Source organism: Eumetopias jubatus, unplaced genomic scaffold, assembly GCF_037043125.1.
Source record: "Eumetopias jubatus isolate StellerSeaLion01/CBP00866 unplaced genomic scaffold, mEumJub1_p1.0 scaffold_8, whole genome shotgun sequence".
NCBI lineage: Eukaryota > Metazoa > Chordata > Mammalia > Carnivora > Otariidae > Eumetopias > Eumetopias jubatus.
This window is the reverse complement of record NW_028274814.1, coordinates 18,573,266-18,599,020: the sequence shown is the minus strand read 5'-3', so window position 1 is coordinate 18,599,020 and position 25,755 is coordinate 18,573,266. Positions and strand designations below refer to the sequence as shown.

At 40.0% G+C, this 25,755-nt stretch overlaps 1 protein-coding gene across 3 annotated transcripts in view; it reads left to right on the top strand.

Annotated features, from left to right (window-relative positions):
* The first annotated feature begins 1,595 nt into the window (after nt 1-1,595).
* SLC39A12 (solute carrier family 39 member 12) overlaps nt 1,596-25,755 on the top strand; it is a 67,419-nt gene continuing 43,259 nt past the window's right edge. For 2 of the 3 annotated variants that reach the window (XM_028114202.1, XM_028114201.1), the window contains exons 1-4: nt 1,665-1,925; nt 9,170-9,451; nt 13,449-13,656; nt 21,371-21,537. In XM_028114202.1, the coding sequence (XP_027970003.1) occupies nt 1,665-1,925; nt 9,170-9,451; nt 13,449-13,656; nt 21,371-21,537 (918 nt within the window). Of the gene's footprint in view, nt 1,926-9,169; nt 9,452-13,448; nt 13,657-21,370; nt 21,538-25,755 lie in introns of all 3 variants that reach the window. The other variant, XM_028114200.2, reaches the window with a different exon arrangement.

Genomic DNA, 25,755 nt, shown 5'->3' with positions numbered 1-25,755 from the left:
GCCTTACATAATCGCTTCTACCGCAGACTCTGGGATCAGAATATATTTGCTAATTCAAGTTCCCCACTTCCATTCACTTCCTTCCCAGGTAAGAACTTTATGCCTCCAACAAAATACTTTTCTTCTTGTTTGAAGACCTCTTTTTACAGATTTTCAAATGCCTTAAGTCTTTTAAACCTCTGCACCTTATATAATTAAGGCTTTAAAGAGCTTATCTTCTCAACAAAACTTTGGCTTGAGCGTGGCGAAAACAGTTACAGAATCAACTGGAAAGGAAAAAAAAATCTTGATCTAACTCTAAAGCCTTTCCATTCTGCAAGGTGAAATCCTTTGACCTAGATCTGTCCCTTAAAAGGCAAGTGACTGTAAGAAATTCTAAGATTTTTCTCAGACTTTTAAGAGCATTGGTAAATATTGATATAAAAAGTCAGGTTCATTAGCCACTTTTATTTGATTTTCCTGAAAACCTGCCAGACAGAAAGATCTCGTTGTTACCCCCAGAGCAGCTCTCTCCATAGCAACTGAAAACTTCTCTGGGTTGAAATAATCCTCTCCAGCTTCCAGGGCACAGTCAAGGAATTTTAAAAACAGAGGACTTTGTAACCACAAAATACTCTCTGAGATTTAAAAGGCCACGGAGCTCCAGATAAATAATCATTTCTCTTTCTTCTAACGGTAAGCACCACGTTTAGAAATGTTTGTCTCATCTTCTGTCATTTTCCAAATGCTAACATAAGAATCTTAGACTCTCTCTCTTTTCTTAACTGTAAAAGTAATCCCAATATCTCTGTTACTACCCCCACAGTCATCATTAGCTCATCTCTGGGCCAAGATGTGACATGAGATGCTGTTAACATTTTGCATTCCTTGAGCAATCAGTTGAAGAGATTAATTTTTTTGCAGAAAGTTGATTGGCTCTCAAGTTGTCCTTCATGCCTTCAGTGACCATTGAGTATGTGGATTTATCTCGGCTCTTGTGATCTTGAAACCCTCGGGCTTTTCTGATAGTTCGTCCTGGTAATAAACAAAAAACTAAAAAATGACCAGTGTTGTCTGGGCATGATTGTTTTCTTCTAGTGCCCTTCCTTAACCAAAACCGTCTCATTCCATGTGATATGGGTAATTTATTGAAATGTATTTTCTGTTTATTTTCATCTACTTACTTGAGCGATGAGGACCACCCAGCCCTGGGAGTTCTACTTTAGGATGGGATAAAGAGAGAGTATTTCCTGCCTGGGTCCTAGACTGGTACCACCTTGCAGGGTGAACAGAGAAACTTCTTCTTCCTAATTCTGCTCCTCTGGTGAGTTTAGAGAGAGGCAACCCCACAAACTTCTTGGCTGTTCTACAGTTTGCAAAGTCCACAGCCCTGAGCGCAATCCCACAAACTTCTTGGCTGTTCTGCAGTTTGCAGTGTCCACAGCGCTGAGCGTTGCCCGCTGTTTGTAGTTATAAATGACCTAAAGACGCCCCGCTGTTCAGAACCCGCTTGCCATTGCAAATCAGCTTAGCCACCCCATTAATGAATCCTTTCAAAGACTGTGCTGGCGCAATAATTAAAGCCTTTCCTTTTCCCCTTTAAAAGTCCTCCGATTACAAGTTGACACCGACAGCAAGCCACCCAACTCCATCACACACCGACTGGAGGTAAAGGAAGGGTGGAAATGAGCTTCTGGACAAAGCTACCAGTATTGGGGGTGCCATTGTTCCTTGTCCTCGGCCTTGTTCCCGCTACTGAGACGGAAAGACCCTCCACCCAGGCTAGCGGCGGCACCTGGAGCCCCGGCCACCTGATGGAAGTACTAGGAGCTCTGTCTGCTGGTAACCCCCCACCCCTGAACCATTCGCGGAGCCTCATCAAAACATTGCTGGAGAAAACTGGCTGCCCACGGAGGACAAACAGAATGCAAGGAGACTGCAGTCTGGTTAGTGCAATAGGATATGGGATCAGGTACCAGGGCGGGTTCAAAAAAGAGTGATGGCTTCTCTAGCCCTTTACTTCAGTAAAGCAAACTCGAAATGCAGTTTCCGCGTGAGCGGGGCGGGGCGGTGTAATACGCCCACTGCTAGGGTGCTGCCAGTCACTCAGGGTCCTCCCGCGAGCAATTCAAAACAGGGAGAATTTTCATTGGCTAAAATGGCAATGTTTAGGGAAGTCTTTCTGCAACCCTCCAGCATGTTGGGAGGTATTTAGTTGCAAGTGTGAACTTTTAGTTCTCTTTTCATGTGTGTGTGTGGTTGTGGAGCACTTGTGCATCACTGGTTAGATGCTATTATTTTTTTCGGGAGCAGAGGGATAGTGATAGGATATTTGTCTAGCATTGAATTTTTCTTAAGTACTTTATCCTGGTGTGTTCTAGTGTGTTGCATAGTGGGTCGTTCATGAACTGGATAATCATCCTCTTAAAAATGACACATCTGAGGGGCGCCTGCATGGCACCTTCCGTTAAGCCTCTGTTTCTTGGTTTCAGCTCAGGTTGCGATCTCGGGGTCATTGGATCGAGCCCCGCGTCAGGCTCTGTGCTGAGTGCGAGTCTGCTGGAGGTTCTCTCTCCCTCTCCCTCTGTCCTTCCTGCTCGTGCTCTCTCCCTCTCAAATAAATAAATAAATCTTTGAAAAAGAATGACACATCTGGTCTGGCGGAGCTAAAATGAGGCCTGTGGCTGGTGGGCCCGACTCCCAGCTTTGCCTTGGTCTGCCCCCATGGCTCTCAAACCCTGTCCACACCTCAGCATTGCATGGGCAGCTTTCACCGAATACCGCGTTCCGCCTTCTTCCTTCCTCCATAGAAGAGATTTAATTTGCTTGGGATGGAATTTTTATAAAATTCCTCCGCAGACCGCTTTCGTGTAAAATCCACATTAACATAAAGTCAGCAACTAACTAAAATCAGAAAGTCTCCATGGGGGAGGGGGGCGAGCCCATATTGTCAGAGGAAAGCAAACAAGAACAAGCAAAAACACTATTCACCATCCCTTTCCTGATTGACGAGATTTTTTTTCAGAATGAACCTACAAATAAATAAATAAAGACATAAATAAATAAATAAATAAATAAGCAAGCAAATAACTGCCTCCAGAAAAAGAAAAGAAAAGAAAAATTGGCAGACTTTCTCAATCATGCTTAGTTCTAGAGGAAACATTTCCTGGCCAAGTGTTTTGTTTTTTGTGTTTTTTTTGTGAGTGTTTTTGTTTTTGATTTTGTTTTTCATGACAGAAGGATCTTACTAATAGAATTTTTTTCTCTGCTCTGTGCAAACAGTACATAATTCGATAATTAGTGAAATTCCCAAAGGCTCCCAGAGAAAACATGTGTTATAATAGGCAACTCATCTGTAATGACATCAATTTATATATATAGCAACATAAGACTTCCCCACGGAACTAACTCGGAGTCATATCTTATTAATGTCCTCTGAGAATTTGCTTCAGGGAAATGTTCTCCTCTAATGACATCAAGTGCCTTATTAAGGCCGGTTGAATATTAGTCTAGCTAGGGCAAATGTAAACATGCAAAATTATTCTGTTTTTTTTTTGGGGGGGGCGAGGTTGTTTTGCACTTTTTGTTTTCCGTGACATTATCAAGTGTTTGGCCAATTTAGCTTCTGTTTGAGCTATTTCCTTTCTTAGGAAGTGAAACACTTGTCTTTAATAGCCCTCTTGTTGCTGCTATTTCTCAGTGGAAAAGACTGAGGTTAAAAAGAAGGGGGGGGCAAATTTCCACTTCACCTGCTCAGAGGACTTCACTTCACCTGAGTCCCCCATAAGCGAGGATCCCATGAAATCTCTCCTTGTCATTCGTAAAAAAGCCGGGGAGAAACAGTGTCCTATTGGTTTGACAAACAACTGCATTCTGGCACAAACCATAGCTCTTCTGCTGGTTGTTGAATCTCTTAATGTCTTTTTAGGGACTTTGTCCATTTAGAGGCAGGATTTGTATTAGAAATTCTGTGGTAAATAAACTCTTTAAAAAAAAGGAAATTCTATAGTGAAAAGAGGGCAAGGGAGTAAGTTCATATCCCTAAATGTCTGGGGAAAAAAGAGGGAAGTGGGTGTTTTAAATTTGTGGGGAGAAAAAATGTTCCCAATTTTACTTCAGGTTTAGGTAAAAACTGAATGAGTGTGTGTGTGTGTGTGTGTGTGTGTTTAAATCAATCTGCAGTATCTGAAAGCACTGTGCATTTAAAAATAAATCCATTCAAGCTTTAGCCTTTGAAAATGGATAGTCTTGAGCTTTTTTTCTTTTTTTATAAGAAGGGTTAAAATGGAGTTTTAATGAATTTAATGAGGGATTAAGTAACTCTAAGAGAATAAATTCCACTTCAGTTATGGTGGGAACCATGACCCTACATGGGTTCCAGACGTGGTGAAGGGATAAGAACCTGGTGTCTGGGGTCAGCCAGCACTGGGCTCAAATCCTTGTTCTGGTAGCTTCTAGCTGTTAGGACATGTTGAACCTCAGCTCCCTCATCCATAAGACTCCAGGGCTGGTTCTCTCCTCAGGGAGCTGTGTGTGAGGACCACATGGCCATGTGTGAACAAGCTGGGGCATGACAGCTCAAGCTCTCTCTGTCCCCTCACATTTCCTGTACATCATGGACATGACCAACCCCTTTTCCCAGGGACTCTGGAGCGGTGCTGCTGAGAAACAAGATATTCCTCAGCATCCCCCTCCTGCCCTGCCCCCAGACTCCCTACCCCCCACTGTCCCAGGAGCTTGGGGGTTTTTATCCAAGATCTCTAGAAGATTCTCAGACACCTTCAAGGTAGAGAACCACTGCTTTAAGGTCCTGCATTTAATTCAACCCCCCCTTGTCATTTCTGTCACAAGATAAACAGGGGACAGCTCAAACTTTATCTTAACTTGTTGATCTAACAGGTTTTTCTTATCTCAGGAAGACTTATCTCTGTCAGAAATGCCACAGAATCTGCTACAGACCCACAAAAAGCCAGTGCCTGCCATTAGCCAACATCCTTCCAACTCTTGGTTTGGCAGGAAAAGGAAGAAATATAATTTCCTTCTTACAGTCAATTATAAGACACCCCCCCCAAAAAAAGACCTTATAAAAATCTAAGAACTTGAAAAAGGCCAGTGGATTTATCCATAACCCAGAATCGAATTTAAACATCTTTGGATCTAAGATCTTTAAAGTTTGTCTACAAAGGTGACAGTTGCCCTATTAATGCAGGAGAAAGATTTCCTACCGCTTTTTGTCACTGGGGCTCTTCTAGCATTAGTGGTGAAGGAAACTGAATGAGGCAGCTGGGGAAGGCGATCTGATTTGACTCTAGGAATCCAGAATCTGTGTCCCCCCCCCGCACCCCCCCCCCCCGCTCCAAATCTTATGCCTCCCCCTGACAAGATTAAAGGGAAAATCAATGGATTATTCCTGAATGAGTCCATTCTTCTTTAACAAAGAATCACTTCACCAGAGTTAGCGACTTGAATGGATCTCGATGCCTAGGGGGTGGAAGTATTTGCAAAATTGTGCTAGACATCCTCTCCCAAACACAACCCAAGCCACTGCTAAAAGCTCTAGCCACTGAAACAAATCTAGTGATGATGAATTAGAAAGTCCAGTCCCCCACCCACCCCCATAGTGCTTTCTGTCCTGTCAATGTCTGTTAGTTCTTCTGATGTTCCTGACAGTAGACTTTCCTCAAGCCACTGCCTTCCACACGAAGGTAACTTCTTGCAAGTCAAATATCCTTAAAAGGCACAAAGTTTTCAGCCCACAGTCATTTGATTCCCAACTGAGCTTTATTCAAGCAAGCTCCAGAAAATTGAAGCAAGGTTTAGGTAACTTCTGTCCATTCAAGATGAAAGAAATCTCTTTCGTCATTCAAAATGAGATGCTCCGCAACTATTTAAACATTTTCAGTCAGAAATCAAGTTACTTTCCACGTTCTATGCTTTTCACAAACCGTATCTTACCTTATTTTCTGCTGCTCCAGGCCACATCCCTCCTATTCCAATCCTAGTGAGGTACATTGAAAAGGAACCACAAATGGAGAGGTGTCTCAGGCACCTCGGATGGGATGAAGGGTGGCCACGTACTCTGCTGTGTGCTGTCAACCAAACCCTGGCCACATGTGCCTGGTCTGGTGGCCTCGTGGAAGTCCCATTTCTTGTCCTACTGGCACTTTTTTCCGACCTACCCAGCCCTCCTCAAACAACCTGAACAGCACTTGACAGTTCGTCAGCAGGAACTCATTCAATCTTCTCATTGTACGATGTTCTCATTGATTTATATTCGAGCCTTACCCATCCCTTGGTCTCCTTTTTTTTTTTTTTAAGATTTTATTTATTTGAGAGAGAGAGAGAGAATGAGCACAAGCAGGGGAAGGAGCAGAGGGAGAGGGAGAAGCAGGCTCCCCACTGAGCAGGGAGCCTGATATGGGGCTCGATCCCAGCACCCCGGGATCACGACCTGAGCTGAAGGCAGACACTCAACGGACTGAGCCACCCAGGCGCCCCCAATCCCTTGGTCTCCTAACTGACCTCTTTTTCTATCAAACAGGAGAGAGAGAAAATTACTGGTTGAAGGGGCTGCACATTAAGTACATAGGTGGGTCTACAGCTTATGTTCTTCGTGGCACAAAACAAAGGAATAAGAGAATAAAACCTATCATTTGCAGAGGAGGAATTAAGATTGGGCAACCACTATTAGCTTCGTGTCCTTAGGTACATTACTTACCCTTTCTTTGACTTGGTTTTCACATATGCTATAGATATACCTTCCTTATAGAAGGAAGACATAACTCATGCTGGATTCTGTGCATTATCCCTGCATACTGCACAGAAATGTACCCATTATTCACTATGTGTTAAATAATTGGGTTATTGGTATTCTCAGTGCTTAACAGTACACAGAAGTATTTGGTGGGTTATCAAATAAGCTGAGGACATTTTGTTTTTCCATTTAAAATCATGGAATAATATTCTTACCATCAAAAAATTCATTATCTGACATTTTTTCCAGAACCAATTAGATTTGTTTTTCTAAAAGATTTTATCTATTTATTTGACAGAGAGAGAGAGCACAAGCTGAGGGGAGAGGCAGAGGCAGAGGGAGAAGCAGAATCCCCACTGAGCAGGGATCCCAACGCAGGGCTCGATCGCAAGACCCTGGGATCATGATCTGAGCTGAAGGCAGACGCTTAACCGACTGAGCCACCCAGGCGTCCCACCAATTAGATTTATGTACTGAGGAATGCTTGACTACCTAAGGTGCTTGACACTGTCCTGGGCACATGGCTTCCAATAAAGGATAGCTGATTTTTACCAATAGTTTGGTTTTAGGAGGTTATATGTTATTACAAAGAATGGCTTGATTACACTTTTGTTTCAACTGATTCACCTCCTTGAGTCTTGGCAGCAGTCCTGCCAACAGCTACCAACCCATGAACTTTTCTTGTGGGCTAATCAAGAAACAGAAAAGGGCTGGGTTGGTTTCGGTGGTGGAGCTTAATAGTCACGTTGAGTTGGTCTCGTTGGGAAGCCTGTTTGCTGAGTTCTTATCCCAGCGCAGTTGAGTTGGGGAGTGAACGGAATCTGTAGGGCTTGTGAAGAATGTGATGAATGCTTTGCTTTAGAGACAGATGACATGTTTCTTCCTGACTCAGACGGTATGTCCCAGATGTTAGCCAGTGGGACGCACAGCACACATGCAATTAGGACGCCTGGAGCTTCCACCTCAGAGAATAGATTAAAAGATATTCTAGTACCTTGTCCCACAGTGGGAAAAAAATCCCTCTGGGGGGCTCGGGACAGGCATCCCTCCATGCCTTCACTCTGAGGCTGAGGCTGTGCAGTGCGCTGCTTCTGGGATCCTAGGAGAATTCTTAGGAGCACCTCACTGTCTTTGAAGCAAGGCAGCTCCTGTCTTGTCAGGAGAGCTTCTATTCCACAACCCTGTGTGTATCTTTTTTTCTCATTGTCCCATCACGTTACCCAAAACACCTTCTGCCACGTAAACTTCCCAGATGAGCTGAGCCAGGCGTCAGGGCCGTGGGTGTGAAACAAAGAAAGCATCGTGGAAGTATTTTTAGCAATTATCTTAGGTAGGGTAAAGGTGAGGCAGATGGTGTTCATTCATTCCATTTCACGCCTCAGAAGCGCTAGGCATTGTGTTCGATGCGGAGGATAGAACTGCGCACAGACAAAACTTGGTCCTAATGGATCACTTCTTCTCAAGGGAAGAGAGAAAACAAACATGGAGAGCAAGCAATTTTAGAATACTAGTGCCACGAAGAAAATAAACCTGCTTTATGCCGGAGCTGTCCCTAGCCCCTTGTGACTGTTGGGCACTTGATACATGGCTCGTCTGAATTGAGACACAGTGGGAGGTGCAAAGTACACACCAGATTTTGAAGACTTAGCCTGACAAAAAGAATGTCAAATGGCTCCTAAATAATTTTTAAAAAATTTTGATGACATGTCGAAGTGATCCTATGTTGCATGTATGTTTTAATAAGGTACATTATTCGATAAGTTATTAAAATTAATTTCACTTTCCAAAATGTGGCTCCTGGAAAATTTAAAGTGATGTGTGGCTCACCTCTGTGGCTGGGGTCCTGTTTCCATCGAACAGCGCCACACTGGAGAACATGGGGCAAGGGTTGGGACTTCCTACTTTGGATAGGGTGTTCGGGAAGGCATCCCCGAGGGGGTGTCACTTTAAGCTAGATCTGAGAAATGAGGGGGCGGAAGACCTGGAAGGTGGTGGGAAGGAGCTTGGTGGGACTGATGGAAAATCACAGGGGCAGAAAGTTAAAGAGTGGTGGGGCGAGGCTAAAGGGAAGGGAGGGGAAGGACGTAGGCAAGAACCAGACCAATGAGAAAATGGTGTAAAGCTCGGATTTCATTCTAAATGCAATGGGGCATTCCTTTAAAAAGCCAAAGAGTCAACTGGTTTTACTCCAGGCAGCAAATGGACAACCGGAGATAGAAGGACTACCCTCAGGGAATAAGGGCTCCCCAGGAGGGTATCATTGATGTACAAAAGTCCAACCTGCACTCTCTTATTAGAAGCTGACTACTGGGGCTGCCCACTTTCCCCCCGTATTCAAAAAATAATAAGCAGGGGAGGATCGATGGTCGTTAGCGTTCTAGGACTATTTGCTAAGCTTTGTTTCTACTTGTGTGCTATTTTGTGTTTTTGGAACAGTGCTTTGAACCAGATGCCCTGTTACTAATAGCTGGAGGAGATTTTGAGGAGCAGCTCCGAGAGGAAGTGGTCCAGAGAGTTTCTCTTCTCCTCCTCTATTACATTATTCATCAGGAAGAGATCTGTTCTTCCAAGCTCAACATGAGTAATAAAGAGTATAAATTTTACCTACACAGCCTCCTCAGCCTCAGGCAGGACGAAGACTCCTATTTCCTTTCACAGAACGAGACAGAAGATATCTTGACACTCACCAGGCAGTACTTTGACACTTCTAGAAGCCAGGTAAGAAGGGCCAAGGAGCCAACTGGCTTTTGCTGCTAAGATACAGTCTCCGAGCCTTGTTCCCTGTCACTTATTTATCCCTAGGACAGCCAAGGACTTTCAAGAGAGGTATTTGTGAGTTTTAGCTATGGGATGTTAAGTGATGTCATTTAAAACTCTGAGTATAAAAGGGGGAGATGGGATGACTAATTATTGTAAAATGAGTTCCAGCCAGAAGGTGGGTGGGTGGGTGGGTGGGCAGGAAAGCCAGGTGACGGGGCAACTCTCTTCTCCTGAACACGAAAGTGAGTGAGTCACGGCTCCTGATCAGTCTCCAAGGACTGACCCACGTAGGGGAGGGCATCATGCCTATTTGCCTTGCCGTCTGGCCAGGGGAAAAGAAGGCGGGGCCGTTTGAGAGAGAGGAATTTATCATTAATTACCTCACTGGAGAAACAGCTTGCAAAAGTATTATTCATGACCGTCAGCACAGACAATATCCCTTCTGCAGCTTTTGATTCGTGCTGCTTCGGTTCAAGGGGTCTCTGGAAGTGGTTTTCTCCCCTCAGGGCTCCCACTGTGAGGAACCAGGTGTCTGGTCTCTTCTGGCCTTCCTTACTGTTCCAGCAAAAGCTGGCCTTTCAATTACCTTTATTAGCTTTGCAGTGGGAAGTCTGAGTGGATGAAGTGCTCTGAACATTAAAAAAAAAAAAAAAAGAAGTTTTTTAAGCCACATTTTCTTAAAGAATCGAGCAGCCGCCCATGCATTTTGAAGAGTGTCGTGAATCAGTTTTTTTTCTCTTGAATTTTTCATTGACATGTGTCTTTGAGCTGCTGTAACAAAAATACCATAGACCGAGTGGCTTCTACACAAGAGAAATTTCTTTCTCACAGTTTTGGAGGTGGGTGAGAGCCCCCCCATCCTGGTTTACAAGAGACTATCTCCCCGCATGGTAGGAGGGATAATGGAGTGCCCTGGGGTCTCTCTTATAAGGGCACCAATCCCATTCACGATGGCTTCACCCTCATGACCCAATCACCGCCGAAAGGCCCCACCTCGTAATACCAGCACAGTAGGTGGTAGCATTTCAACGTATCAGTTTGGATGGTGGGGGGGGGGGGGGACACAAACATTCAGTCTATAGTGATGTGTATAGGTGTGTTTGATTTTTTAACTGCAATTCTGGCTCCTGGGAGCCCCGAGGTACCTGTGCAATCATGCCGTGGCCTAATGACCAGCAAATACCTCCTCCCATTTGCCGTAAAAATGTTTAATTTCTCTTGTGATTGGCACACAGATGGAAAGACTCTTTCCGAAGGACTGTGTGGGCATCACTCTGGTAACTCTCATCTCATGAATCTCAAAATAGGGCCATATTTTTGTTTCCACTTCCAATTGAGAAAATGGTTTCCTTTCTAGAATTCAGTTTCTGCTTAAATAAGGAAAGAGGCCCACATATAATTTCGTCGGCGCAACATCTATACAAGATCGGTTCATATTAGCCACTAGGATTTTAGTCATCCCATCTGTTGCTGCCTTTTGATGCAGATTAAGTGAGAATGAGAACCCAGCACTCAAAAGCAGATGGTGTGTATATGTTCAACGCAGATTTCTGGTTATCCAACACATACTGCAAATACCTGGGCTTCCAAGTGTATGTGAGATTAAACATTCCTAGAGCAGAATAAAATAATTCAATATTATGGGTAGGCCTACTTTCTCCTTCTATTCATTCAAGAAGAATTAAGAGCTCTTGTTGGGTTGTAACCCTTGCTAGGCCTTAGACCAGTTGTCTCCTGGAGGATGGCACTGTCATCCTTTAGCCCATTTATTTGGGCTGGAATTCCCTTAGGAATCCTTAGTCAGTCAATCCAGACTTTTACAGGAGGCCAGTTGGCCTCTCACTGGAGGATGCTGCTCTCTCCAACTAGAGAGTGTGAGGTCACAGAAGGTGCTGGTAGACCAGGCCTACCACCACCAGCATCTCTAGGTCTTGGTCTGCACAGGATTCAGCCGCAATAGGTGAAGCCACTAAGAGCTGCTCCGGGTAGGCCTTCACCAGCTCAACAGAAACAGCTCTACACCCGAGTACGCTAACCCAGCCACCCTCCCTGGTGGCCCAGAATGTACATATCCCTCCATTCCTTCATTCTCTTTTGTCCAACTATTGTTTAGCTCCTTGACTCAATCTCTTGCTCCCAGTGCTCTCTGCTCTTTCCACTGTTGGCTATTACCGTGATAAATAGGGATCGGTATAGACTTCTCCACTAACTCTGACTCTTATATGGAGGAATAGTGGATGGTATTACCGTCCTACAGTTGATAAATCCAGAAACCTGAGCCATTTTTAACTCTTCAGACTCCTTCACATTTTCTTCCAAGTCCTTTGTAATATTCCTCAAATACATCCACTTCTTTCCATCTCCAGTGCTACCATCTGAGGTCAAGAAATACCTTGGGTTAATCAATAACTTCTTATTCTTTTTTTTTCTTTTTTTTTTCATTTTTTTTTAAGATCTTATTTTTCTTATTTTTCTTTTTTTTATTATGTTATGTTAATCAACCATACATCATTAGTTTTTGATGTAGTGTTCCATGATTCATTGTTTGCGTATAACACCCAGTGCTCCACGCAGTACGTGCTCTCTTTAATCAATAACTTCTTAACTATACTCCTGCTTTTAAATTCTAGCCCTGGAAATTTATTCACTACTTTGCCACCAGAGTGATATATTTCTATAACATACCTTATTGTATTATCCTTTTTTTTTTTTTATAACATTAATGGCTCCTCTGGAGCCTTTAGGGGAAAAGTTTTCATAACACTGAGTATAAGCCTCTTGCCACCTTCTCCAGCCTACTGTCTGTCAGATGCACAACTAGACACTGGGTCCAACAATAGTAATGCTAAGATTAGCTAACTCTGTCCTATGTACCAGCTACTATATTAAGAATTTTTCATGCATTAGCTCATCTAATCTTAATAACCTTTGTGGTGGGCAGCATTGTCCTTTTTTACCGATAAAGAACATGAAGGTTAACAAAGTTAATCATTTTGCCCGAGGTCACTCAGTTACAAATAGCAGAGATAATATTAAAGTCTTATCTGTCTATCCCAAGCACTGTGCCGTGGCACTCGCTTTGATGATATGAAAGTCCAGTAACGCCCCATCCTGTGTTTCCATTTATTTCTATATACAAGAGGAAGAGTATTGAAAAGCATACGCTGTGGAGTCAGATCTGAGTGCGCACTGGGACTCCGTTACTGGTCTGGTGATCTGTGTAAAGGGTATCCACTGCACAGAGCTCTGGGAGAATGAGAGAGCATAATATAATGGACTTAGCATAGTGTCTGGCACATAATACGCACTCGATAAATGTTTAAATGAGTGAATGGATATACTAGTGGAATGCAAAGCAAGATTCTTGCCTTTCAGATGCTCATAATTTAATTGAAGAAAATTGATGTGCAAATGGAAAAGATCCTATGTCTGATGGGAGTTCAAAGAACACAGACTGTGCTAGCTTTGATTTGCACTTAGCACACATTGAACTTGAGACTAAAGGCAGGGGTGAAAAGAGAAGTTTTCTGTGCTGACACAAGGCACCAGAGCCAATGTGAAGTCAAGGTCGGGAATATAGATTTGGAAGTCATTACACTGCAGGCTCTTCTTAAAGCTGGAGAGAAACAATTCACCAACTGGAAGGTCGTGAGCAGTAAGAGCAAAGGATCTTCTTGGAGAAAACACATCTCTGAGAGGGTAATGAGAAAGGTTAGGTAGATAAGGACCAAAACGATGGGAGTTAGAAGGTCCAGCGTCAGGGCGAATAAAAGAAACAAGAATTTTCCAAACAATTCTGAAACTAGAGAATGACGGTATTCATGTTCCTACAAACAATTCAGACCTCTTTAAGGTAAAGAACTATTTCTTGTGTTTTGGGGAAATCCTAGCGATATTTTAAACCAAATAGCTTCAGAGGTTCAAACTTTTCTTTTGACTGTGTATCTGATTTCAGTGTATGGAAACCAAAATGCTGCAGGAAAAATCTGGAATAGTGAGCAGTGACGGTGCTGATGAAAATACACTTCCTCAGTTGGCGGCGACAATCATCGCTTTGTCCCTCCAAGGTGTTTGTCTGGGGCAAAGGAATTTGCCTTCCCCAGACTATTTTACAGAATATATTTTCAGTTTTTTGAATAGTTCAAATACTCTCCACCTCTCGGGTAAGGATGCTTTTCATGAATTTAACTCCCAAGTCATACCTACTAAATGAATTGTGCCCAAAAGAAAGACTGATGCTTTTTGATGACTAAATTTGTTTGGGTATGTTCTAAACACCATTTTATCTTACCGTGTAGTAAGACAGCTCAGACCTTTTCAAGGCAAACATGTTATTGTCTCTATGTGGCGATGAGGCAAAAATAGGGACTTGGATCATTTGATGGTGGTATTGTGGATTCAGAGCCAAGGGAGAGATTTTTACGACCTGCTCTAAGTACTAATGAACACTTTTCGACTTAGTACATAGCCCTGAGCCAGGGGTCACAAAATATTGCATAAGAATGATGAAATAGTATGCCAAATGGTGCAAGAACCTTGGTAGTGTTTGCTTGTAACTATAACAGTAAACTATTTAATTTTAAATAAAAGTCATGTGAACTATCCTTTCTGGCTACATTCATGACTGCCAGCTTTTTGGAACTCCAAGGTAAAATGGGATGCTGGGAATGGAATCAGAATGTTTGTTTTGCACATTTCTTTGTCCTTGACAAGACATTAAAAATGAAATGAATTTTAATTTTTTGGTAAGATTTATTTATTTTAGAAAGAGCGAAAGAGTGAGGGGGGAGGGGCAGAGGGAGAGAGAGAATGTCAAGGAGACTCCCTGCTGAATGTGGAGCTGACTCGGGGCTTGATCCCACAATCCATGAGATCATGACCAACTGAGCCATCCAGGTGCCCCAGAAACAACATTTTTAAAAATCTGTATCAAATTTGTACACCAAGGGCTCCAGGAGTGTCGCATAAGAGCTGGTGCTGCTCCTGACGCACTTCCTCTTGCGAAGTCACAACATAAAGGGGTGTGACTTTACCAAGGGACCAACAACACCCGTGATCTGGATAAACCCCCCCAAGTCTGAAGGGATCGAGAGCTGGAGCCATACAATTCAGTGTTAAACTTTCCCTGGACCTATTTGCCCAACAATTTGAATGACAGATGTGGTTTTCTATGTATATTCCATTGTATATACATACCACATCTCCTTTACCCATCTGTCTATCAGTGGACACTTGGGCTGTTTCCATGATGTGGCTATTGTAAATAATGCTACAATAAACATAGGGGTGCATATAACCTTCTGAATTAATGTTTTCATATTCTTTGGGTAAATATCCAGTAGAGTTACAGGATTATATAGTGGTTCTATTTTTAGTTTTTTGAGGAATCTCCATACTGTTTTCCACAGTGGCTGCACCCGTCTGCATTCCTACCAACAGTGCCCAATGGCTCCCTTTTCCTCCACATCCTTGCTAACATTTGTTGTTCCTTGTGTTTTGATTTTAGCCATTCTGACGGGTGTGAGGTGCTATCTCATTGTGGTTTTCACTTATGTTTTCCTGATGTCAGTGATGTTGAGCATCTTTTCATGTGTCTGCTGGCCATCTGGATGTCTTCTTTGGAGAAATATTTGTTTCTTTTTCCCATTTTTAATTGGATTATTTGATCTTTTGGTGTCAAGTTGTATAAATTCTTTATATATTTTGGACACTAATCCTTTATTGGATTTTCATTTCCGAATATCTTCTCCTACTCAGTAGGTTGTCTTCTAGTTTTTTTGATGGTTTCTTTAGCTGTGTGGGAGCTTTTTATTGTGATGTAGTCCCAATAGTTTATTTTTGCTTTTCTTTCCCTTGCCTCAGGAGACATTTCTAGAAAAATATTGCTATGGCCTATGTCAGAGAAATGACTACCTATGCTCTCTTTTAGGATTTTTATGATTTTAGATCCCACATTTATGTCCTTAATCCATTTTTAGTTTACTTCTGTGTATGATATAAGAAAGTGGTCCAGTTTCATTTTTTTGCATATAACTGTCCAGTTTTCCCAAGACCATTTGTTGGGGAGACTTTTTCCCATTGCATATTCTTACCTTCTTTGTTGAAGATTAATTGACCATATAATCATGGGTTTATTTCTGGGCTTTCTAATCTGTTCTATTGATCTATGTGTCTATTTTAGTGCCAGTACCATACTTCTTCGATCATTGCCACTTTGTAAGTATAACTTGAAATCTGGAATTGTGATACCTCCAGTTTTTTCTTTTTCAAGATTATTTTGGCTATTTGGGGTCTTTTGTGGTTCCATACAAATTTTAGGATTTCTTGTTCCAGTTCTGTGAAAAATGCTGTTGGTATTTTGATAAGGATTGCATTAAATCTGTAAATTGCTTTGGATAGTACAGACATTTCAACAATATTTGTTCTTCCAATCCATGAGCATGGACTATCTTTCCATTTGTTTGTGTCATCTTCGATTTCTTTCACCAGTGTTTTATACTTTTCAGAATACAGATCTTTTACCTCCTTGGTTAAATTTATTCCTAGGTATTCTATTATTTTTGGTGTAATTTAAATGGGACTATTTTCTTAATTTCTTTTTCTGCTCTTTGATTTTTAGTGTATAGAAATGCAACAGATTTCTGTGTATTGATTTTGTATCCTGCAACCTTACTGAATTCTTTTATCAGTTCTAGTAGTTTTTTGGAGGAGTCTTTCGAGATTCTATATATAGTGTCATCTCATCTGCAAATAGTGGAAGTTTTACCTCTTCCTTACCAATTTGGATGCCTTTTATTCCTTTTTCTTGTGATAGTTGTGGCTAGGACTGCCAGTACTATGTTGAATAGAAGTGGTGAGAGTGGATATCCTTATCTTGTTCTTGACCTGAGAGGAAAAGCTCTCAGTTTTTCCCCATTGAGGATGATGTAAGCTGTGGGTTTTTTTATATAGGGTCTTTATTATGTTGAGGTATGTTCCCTCTAAATCTACTTTGTTGAGGGTTTTTATCATGAGTGGATGTTGTACTTTGTCAAATGCTTTTTCTGCATCTATTGAAAAGATTGTATGGTTTTTATCCTTTCTCTTGTTGATGTGATATATCATACTGATTGCTTTGCAAATATTGAACAACCCTTGCATAACAGAAATAAATGCCACTTGATCATGATAAATGATTTTTTTAGAGATTTATTTATTTGACAGAGTGGGGCAGGGGCAGAGGAAGAGGGAGAGAATCTCAAGCAGACTCCCCACTGAGCAGGGAGCCTGATGTAGGTGTCAATCTCACAACCCTGAGATCATGATCTGAGCGAAGACCAAGAGTCATATGCTCAACCAACTAAGCCACCCAGGTGTCCCAGTAAATGGTTTTCTAATGTATTGTTGGAATCAGCGTGCTAATATTTTGTTGAGGATTTTTGTATCTGTATTCATCAGAGATAATGGCCTGTAGTTCTCTCTCTCTCTCTCTCTCTCTCTCTCTCTTTTTTTTTTTTTTTTGGTGTCTTTATCTGGCTTTGGTATCAAGGTAATGCTGGCCTCATAGAATATATTTGGAAGCTTTCCTTCCTCTTCTAGTTTCTGGAATAGTTTGTGAAGAATAGATATTAACTCTTCTTTAAATGTTTGGTAGAATTCACCTGTGAAGTTGTCTGGTCCTACACTTTTATTTGTTGGAAGTTTTGTTTTGTTTTGCTGTGTTTTGTTTTGGGGGGTAGGGGCAGAGGGAGAGGGAGAGGGAGAGGGAGAGAGAATATTAAGCAGGTTCCATGCCCAGCATGGAGCCTGGTGTGAGGCTTGATCCCATAACCCTTGAGATCATGATCTGAGTGGAAATCAAGAGTTGGATGCTTAACTGACTGAGCCACCCAGGCACCCTGGAAGTTTTTTGATTACTGATTTGATTTCAGTGCTAGTAATCAATCTGTTCAAATTTTCTATTTCTTCCTGATTCCATTTTGTAGGTTTATGTTTCCAGGAATTTATCCATTTTTTTCTAGGTTGTCCAGTGTGTTGCCATATGATTTTTTATAGTATTCTCTTATAATCCTTCATATTTTTGTGATGTCAGTTGTTATTTCTCCTCTTTCATTTCTGATTTTTTTGAGTCTTCTCTTTTTTTTTCCAAGAGTCTCACTGAAGGTTTAGCAGTTTTGTTGATCTTTTCAAAGAACCAGCTTCTAGTTTCATTGATCTGTTCTATTGGTGTTTTTATTTTCTATTTTGTTTATTTCTGCCTTAATCTTTGTTATTTCCTTCCTTCTCCTGGTTTTGGGTTTTGTTTGTTCTTCTTTTTCTTGCTCTTTTAGGTGTAAGATTTGGTTATTTACTTGAGATTTTTCATGCTTCTTGAGGTAGGCCTGTATTGCTATAAAATTCCCTCTTAGAACAGCTTTTGCTACACCCCCAAAATTTTAGACTGTTCTGTTTTCATTTTCATTTCTCTGCACGTACTTTTTTATTTCTTCCCTGATTTCTTGGTTGATCCATTCATTGTTTAATCTCCATGCATTTGTGCTCTTTCCAGATTTTTTCTTGTGGTTGATTTCTAGTTTCATAAAGTTATGTTCAGAAAATATGCATGGTATGACTTCTATCTTTTTGAATTTGTTGAGACTTCTTTAGTGTTTATATGTAACCCATTCTAGAGAATGTTCCATGTGCACTTGCAAAGAATATATATTCTGCTATTTTAAGATGGAATATTCTGAATATATGTTAGATCCTGCTGGTTCAGTGTATCAATCAAAGTCACTATTTCCTTGTTGATTTTTGTTTGGATCATCTGTCCATTTATGTAAGTGGGGTGTTACAGTTCCCTACTATTTTTGTATTACTATCAATTACTTTCTTTATGTTTGTTATTAACAAACAAGTTTTATGTATTTGGATGCTCCCATGTTGGGTGCATAAATATTTACAATTGTTATATCATCTTGTTGGATTGCCCCCTTAATGATTTTATAGTGTCCTTCTTTGTCTCTTGTCACAGTCTCTGTTTCGAAGTCATTTTATCTGATATAAGTATTACTACCCTGGCTTTCTTTTTTAATCCTTGTGCATGATAAATGCTTCTCCATTCCTTCACTTTCAATCTGCATGCGTCTTTAGGGCTGAAATGAATCTCTTACAGGCAGCATATAGATGTGTCTCACTTTTTCATTCATTCTGTCATCCTGTCTTTTGATTGGAGCATTTAGCCCATTTACATTCAAAGTAATTATTGATCGGTATGTATTTATTGCCATTTTTTTTACTCATTTTATGGTTATTTTTGTAGTTCTTTTCTGTTCCTCTTTTCTCTTACTCTCTTTTGTCCTGATTAGTTGGCTCTCTTTAGCAATATACTTGGATTCCTTTCTCTTTATTCTTTGCATATCTATTACTGATTTTTGATTTGTGGTTACTGTTCAGCTTGTAAATAACATGTTCTATACATAGCAGTTTATATTAATTTGATGGTTGCTCAAGTTTTAACCGATTCTTTACTCCTCTCCCTGCCCCCACATTTTAGTATATGGTGTCCTTTATATCCTTTTATTTTGTGAGTCCTTTGATTTTCATAGATACATTTATTTTTATTGCTTTTATGCTTCCTATTTTTCTTGCTCTTCCTTATGGTCTTTCCTTGCCATGCAAAGGAAACATTTCTTGTAGGGCTGGTTTAGTGATCATGGGTTCCTTTAATTTTTGTTTGTTTGGGAAACTCTTTATCTCTCTTCCTATTCTGAATGATAACCTTGCTGGATAGAGTATTCTTGGTTGCAGTTCTTTTTTTTTCTTTCAGCACTTTGAATATGTAGTGCCACTTTCTTCTGGCCTGCAAAGTTTCTGCTGAAAAATCAGCTAAAATCCTTATGGGGTTTTTCTTATATGTAGCTGTTATCTTTTTTCTTGCTGCTCTTAAAATTCTTTTTATCACTACTTGTTGCCATTTTAATTACTATATGTCTTTGTGTGGACCTCCTTGAGTTGATTTTGCTGGGGGTTCCTTGTGCCTTCTGGGTCTAGATTTCTTTTCCCTTCCCCAGATTTGAGAATTTTTCAGCTGTTATTTCACCATCATTTCTGAAGAATTATTTTGTTGGATATAAAATTTTTGATTGACAGTTTTTTCTTTTAGCACTTTGAGTATATCATTCCACTACTTTCTGGTCTCTGTTATTCAGATGGGAAGTCAGGTACTATTTGTATTGTTGGTTCCTTGCATTTGATAAGTCATTTTTCTGTTGCTGCTTTCAAGATTTATTTTTTTCTTTGAATTTCATCAATTTTGCCTCAATGTGTCTGGGTGTGGATCTTTTTATATTTATCCTACTTGATGTCTGCTAAACTTTTTGAACATGTAAATTAAGGTTTTACATCAAATTTGGATAATTTTGACATTATTTCTTCCAATATTTTTTCTACATGTTTCTCTTCTGTGATTGTCATTACATATACGTTGGTATACTTGCTGTTGTCCCATAGGTCTCTGAATTTGTTCTTTTTTAAATCTTTTTCTCCCTCACTCTTCAGACTGGATTATTTCTATTAATCTATCTCCATTTTCAGTAAATCTTCCTTTTACTATTTCAAATATGCTGTTGAACTCCTCTAGTGATTTTTTCATTTCACTTATTGTAGTCAACATCAAAATTTCCATTTGGACACTTATATAATTTTGAATTTCTTATTTCTCCTATTTGTTGACTTATTATTGTCACACTTTAATTCTTTAAATATGATTTCCTTTAGTTCCTTTAGCCCACTTTTAATTAGCTGCTTTGAAGTCTTTTTCTGTTAAATCCAACATCTGGGAATACTCAGAGACCTATTTATTGACTGCTTTCTTCCCTGATTTTGGGCCCCACATTCCCATTTTTTGCAAGTCTTATAATTTTTTTTTTCACTGAAAGTCAGTTATTTAAAATGAAACATAGAAGTAAGTCTAGTTCGTAATTTTTCTTGTCATTAATGATAACATTCAGGAAAATACCAGAGACATTGTCTTCACAAGCAAGAAGATGGATAAATCCAAATAAATTCACCATTATATTTAATTATTCTCTGTATCAATCAATTTAAAGCCTAGAGCTCTACTAAGGGAAACTAAACTGTAATCTATAAACTGGCAACCATACCATGGTAGCATTAGAAAACAAAGTCAGCGGGGTGCCTGGGTGGCTCAGTTGGTTAAGCAACTGCCTTCGGCTCGGGTCATGATCTCAGGGTCCTGGGATCGAGCCCTGCATCAGGCTCCCTGCTCCACGGGAAGCCTGCTTCTCCCTCTCCCACTCCCCCTGCTTGTGTTCCCTCTCTTGCTGTCTCTCTGTCAAGTAAATAAATAAAATCTTAAAAAAAAAAAAGTCAGCTTGTCTCTACAATCTCAGATCCCTTTTATTTCCTTTCTGGTTTCTGCCTAAACAAACCCTTAAAAGGAAAATAATTTTATTTACGTAATCAAATTAAAGTTATTGTTAATCTACTAAGGATGTATATAGTACCTCAAGGAAATAAATTTCCTAGGGATTAGGCCAGTTCTATCTTTTGTTTGCATTTTTATATGGACCATCTAGAAAAAGAAATAGTTGGCTCAAGAGAAGGTATCTCTTGGGAGGAATTGCCCATTGTATCATCCCTAGGAGATAAAAATGGTAGGAACATCTTTGTAAGGCTGATTTAGCTCCAAAGCTTAGTCAAAATCTTGTGAGACAATCAATATTCACATGAAGTATAAGTGTTCTTTTATTATTGTCCAGAGTAACATCTTGACTTTTCATTAGAACCAAATTTATCTAGCAAAATATCTATGCTGTGGCCATAAGAAATTGTGATTATCCTGAGATTGACTTATCTTTATTCTATGTGACGCCAGATTTTGTGTGAAATTTCTAGAACTAGACCAACTCCTCAACATTCTCTGGACCAAAAGTACCTGTATCAGAAAAGATAAAATCCATCAACTTCAAAGGAAACAGAACAACCTATCAATCTATGATTGGGGCTACCCTAATCTATCCACGGGCCAAGAGTCAGATGATGGTTCAGCTTCCTGGGATGAGGTATGGTCGTTATTCTTATACCACCAGTTGCTACTGTCAAAGTTGTGAAAGTTCTATAAGAGTTGTGGAAAATTTAAAGGATAATGGGTATTTCCTTAAATGTAAAAATATTCTATTTCTACAGTGGTCATGGTTTTTTTTCTTCTACAAATAGATCTCTGTAGACATAAACATGAGGCCAAGACATGTAGGAAAAACATATAGTGTATGTGTGTGTGTATATATATTTTATATATATATATATAATATATATATATGACTCTTTCCGCCCTTGTGTCTGTATTAAATGCACAAATAATTAATTCAGCAAACACACTGAGCATTTACTACCTGCCAGTCACCGTCATGGCCATTAGGGATACAGTGCTGAACAAAAATATGCACAATTCCTTTGGTGCTTACAGGGTAGTAGGAGTATACAAACATTTACATATATACTTACAATGATGAATGAATGCTTTAAACGTAGATTAGGTTATGAAGAGATTACTTTGACCTGCGAGTAACAGACAAATATTTGTATAGTAGGTAGCACTGAGAAGTTTTTTGAGAAAAGGTGATATATGAACTTATAAACATATTTATATCCATTATTACCTAAAGTTGTACTCCAAAGTACATTCACTAGTCTATCTTAATGCTCTTTGAAAAGGAGTGCTGTGGTCAAATTGGTTTGGGAAATACTAGAAATGCATATTACTCTGTAGCTTATTAAGTTATCTGGGGAGGTCCTTTAGCAAATAAACTTCTTTAATCTTATTAAATCCAGCATTCCTCAAACCTTGACTACAGAATTCTTCCCAGCCCTAACCATTTAAAATCCTGATAAATTGATGTTTCACAAACATGGCTTATGTTTATTGAGTATGTACTATGTATTAGACAGAGCACTATTTCACCTGCATTGCCTCATTTAATTATTATCACAACTATATGAGGTTAGGGTATATTACTCCATACTACAGATGAAGAAATCAAGACATGGAACTAATAAATAATTGCTTCAGCTCACAGAAACTAGGATATACACATAGGTTGTCTAAAAACATACTCTGTGCTGGTAACAGCTGTGCTATTGTTTGGGAAATGTTGATTTAAATAAAACTATTTTTGTTATTTGTATCTTAGGTGAGCAAGGTGTAGTCAGTACCTTAAAAGGGCCAAATCCCTTACAGATTCTTAACAATGCAGAATGTTGTTCCTTTGAGTTATTATATATGACTGGGCGGTATCATATATTCCCTCCAACCCTCCGAAGTTTGTATCTCTTAATCCCCTTCATCTATTCTGCCCACCCCCCACCCCAAACCCTCCCCTCGGGGAGCCACTAGTTGGTTCTCCATATTTACGAGTCTGTTTCTCTTCGTTGTTGTTGTTGTTTGCTTGTTTTGCTTTTTAGACAAAAACAGATTATTAAAATATTAGATATTTTTAAAAGTAAATTTCTGTTACTTCTGCTGTATATGTGATATATATGTGAGATATATATATATATATAAGATATAAAGACATGTATGAAAGTTGATTCTTTCAAACTCATGCTAATTGTATTCAACACAAAGTGAAGAGAGCTGATGCCTATGTTAATCTTTGTTTGCCAGGTCTTCTTAGATGCTTCTTCAGGGCTGGCTTTTAGAAGGGAGCAAATTTGCCTAAGGAGACCTTATCTTCATAAAGAATGAAAATTGTTTCTTAAAATTTGAGAACTACCTACTTAAGGCATGTGACTTCCAAGAACAGTAATAGTCATTTCCTGTGCTAACAATGCAAATGGTTCTTCTCTGTCCCAATATGTCACTGTCCTTGTGACTCTTGATAGGACCCTAAGATAGACCAGATCTGAAGATCCTGCTTATGTTATTTAGACCAGTGGTTCTCAAACCAGTGTTGTACCTGGGAACTTCTTGGAAATGCAAATTCTCAGGTCCCACCCCAGCACCTGCTGAATCATAAACTCTGAGAGTAGAGCCCAGCACTCTGTCTTTTAACAAGCCCTCCAAGTGATTCTCAAAACTGAAGTTCATGAACCACTGCTTTAGAATGTTTGTAAAGTTATCATAGAAGTCTGATGACATCAAAACAAGGATACACATAATTTGAAGTTTTATGCAAAGGAATAAAGATATTTTAAAGGCTATTGGCTGGATAATCTAAATTTTCATTCTAGTTTGTTCTTTATTAAAAATATTGGGGTTTCAGATATATAGAATATAATGAATCACCATTAAGGACATTTGTGTTAGTGATTTCAGAAGAAATTTAAAACAAACAAATGACCTAAATAACACAGGAACAGCAAATAAAGATCAAGGGCACAGAAGCTTTTAATAGAATATCCTTACTCTAGGAGAAGGTAGTCTAAGACCAGAACGATTCAATTTCTTGGCAGTGAACTGGTGAAAGATGCATAGCATTCTGTTCATGTTTGTCTCTGCACTGTTTTACTTACCAGTCAAGCACTTTTCAATGAGAATGTTTATTACAAAGGATTCATCATCAAAAGTTTGTTGCCAGTTTCCCTTTGTTGTTGTCAGGATATTTAATGGTGAAGTAATTATATTCCATTAGTAACAAATGGTACAAAAGAGAATATTGTCTTTGGCACAGATTATTTTGACAAAGGGGAAAAGACAAACCCAGGTTTAGCTTTCTGTCATTGCTTTTTGTAGTAGAAACCTTTTGGAGTTTTGCCCAGTCCTTTTCTGAGAAATTCCTTCCTCACTCACAGGCGTGAGGCTGGCAGCCATGTCTGAACAATCTGATCCCACCTCCTATCTCGTGGGCAAAACTGATTGAACCAGAGGGACGTCTGACCCCAGAGAGCCCATCTGTGGCTTTGCTGAAGCAATCAGATCTCTGTCGGGACTTGCAGACTCCACTCAATCTTGGGTTTGTGGGCTGAGGGGTCACTTCAGAGTTGGGGCTTATATGACCTTGTGTTTACTAAAGGAGAGAACACTGGACCGCGAAAGGAAATAGATACATGCAGCAGGAAACAGAAAGGAGAAAATACTTGGCCCCAAACAGACAGAGTCAGAAACATCTTTGGTTCTGATTTTTCTAGCTTCAAGTTGAGTTCCTCTTGAAGTGTGGCTGCCTTTTCAATCTCAGAGATCCTTAGCATCCTTCCAATACAAACTCCTCTTGGTTCTCACTGATTTGAGTGGATTCTCTTCCCTGCAACCAAATCTTTCCTGATCAAGATAAAACATTTTTTATTCATGGACTCATCCCCCCAAAAATGTCTTTTGGGAAAACCCAGCAAATACGTCATCATTTTCTGATCAGCAATGTGCCTTTGTTAAAAATCCCTACATTCCCCCACAGAGCAAATCACACAAGCCTTGTAAAGTACTGGTTTTCTTCAACTACCATATTGATTGTGACTACAGCTCACAAAGACGTCGCCCTAGGGTTTGATTTCACCATTTGTGCTGCTGGAACTATATACACATTAAAACTTTTAAATGCCATTTTTGATACACACAGTCAGCCCCGAACACTCCCGAGATGCACAAATTTCCTTGTGGCAATGTTGAGAGACCTGTTGCCTTTGTTGTTTACGAATAACCCTTACCTCTCATGAACATGTCTATACAGCATAGAAAAACAGCAAAGGAATCATAATGATTTCAATTGTTTTGGTGGAGAAGGGAGGTCGGTTACAAAGGTGTCCGTATTATTTAGTGTTTACACACATGCTGGTTGACACAGCATTCACTTTTTTTTTAAAGATTTTATTTATTTATTTGAGAGAGAGAATGAGAGAGAGAGAGAGCATGAGAGGGGGGAGGGTCAGAGGGAGAAGCAGACTCCCCGCCGAGCAGGGAGCCCGATGTGGGACTCGATCCTGGGACTCCAGGATCATGACCTGAGCCGAAGGCAGTCGCTTAACCAACTGAGCCACCCGGGTGCCCAGCATTCACTTTTTAAAAACATTAACTTTTGCTTTTGAAAATACACGTTGCCCACACAGGTTTATCCAATCAGAGAATATTAAAGACAACGATCTCATTACCTCAGAGCTCCTGTTTATCATATGAAATCTTGACTCTTGAGACAAAGCCATCCCCACTGAAAAGCAAAAAAAAAAAAAAAAAGAAAAGAAAGCATCAAGGTTGCCTTAGACTGCTGGTTAGAAAACAATTCGACACATTGTAAAATACAGTGCATGTTTTCAGGAAAGAAAAAAAGGGTGCAAAACTCATTCTAATCATA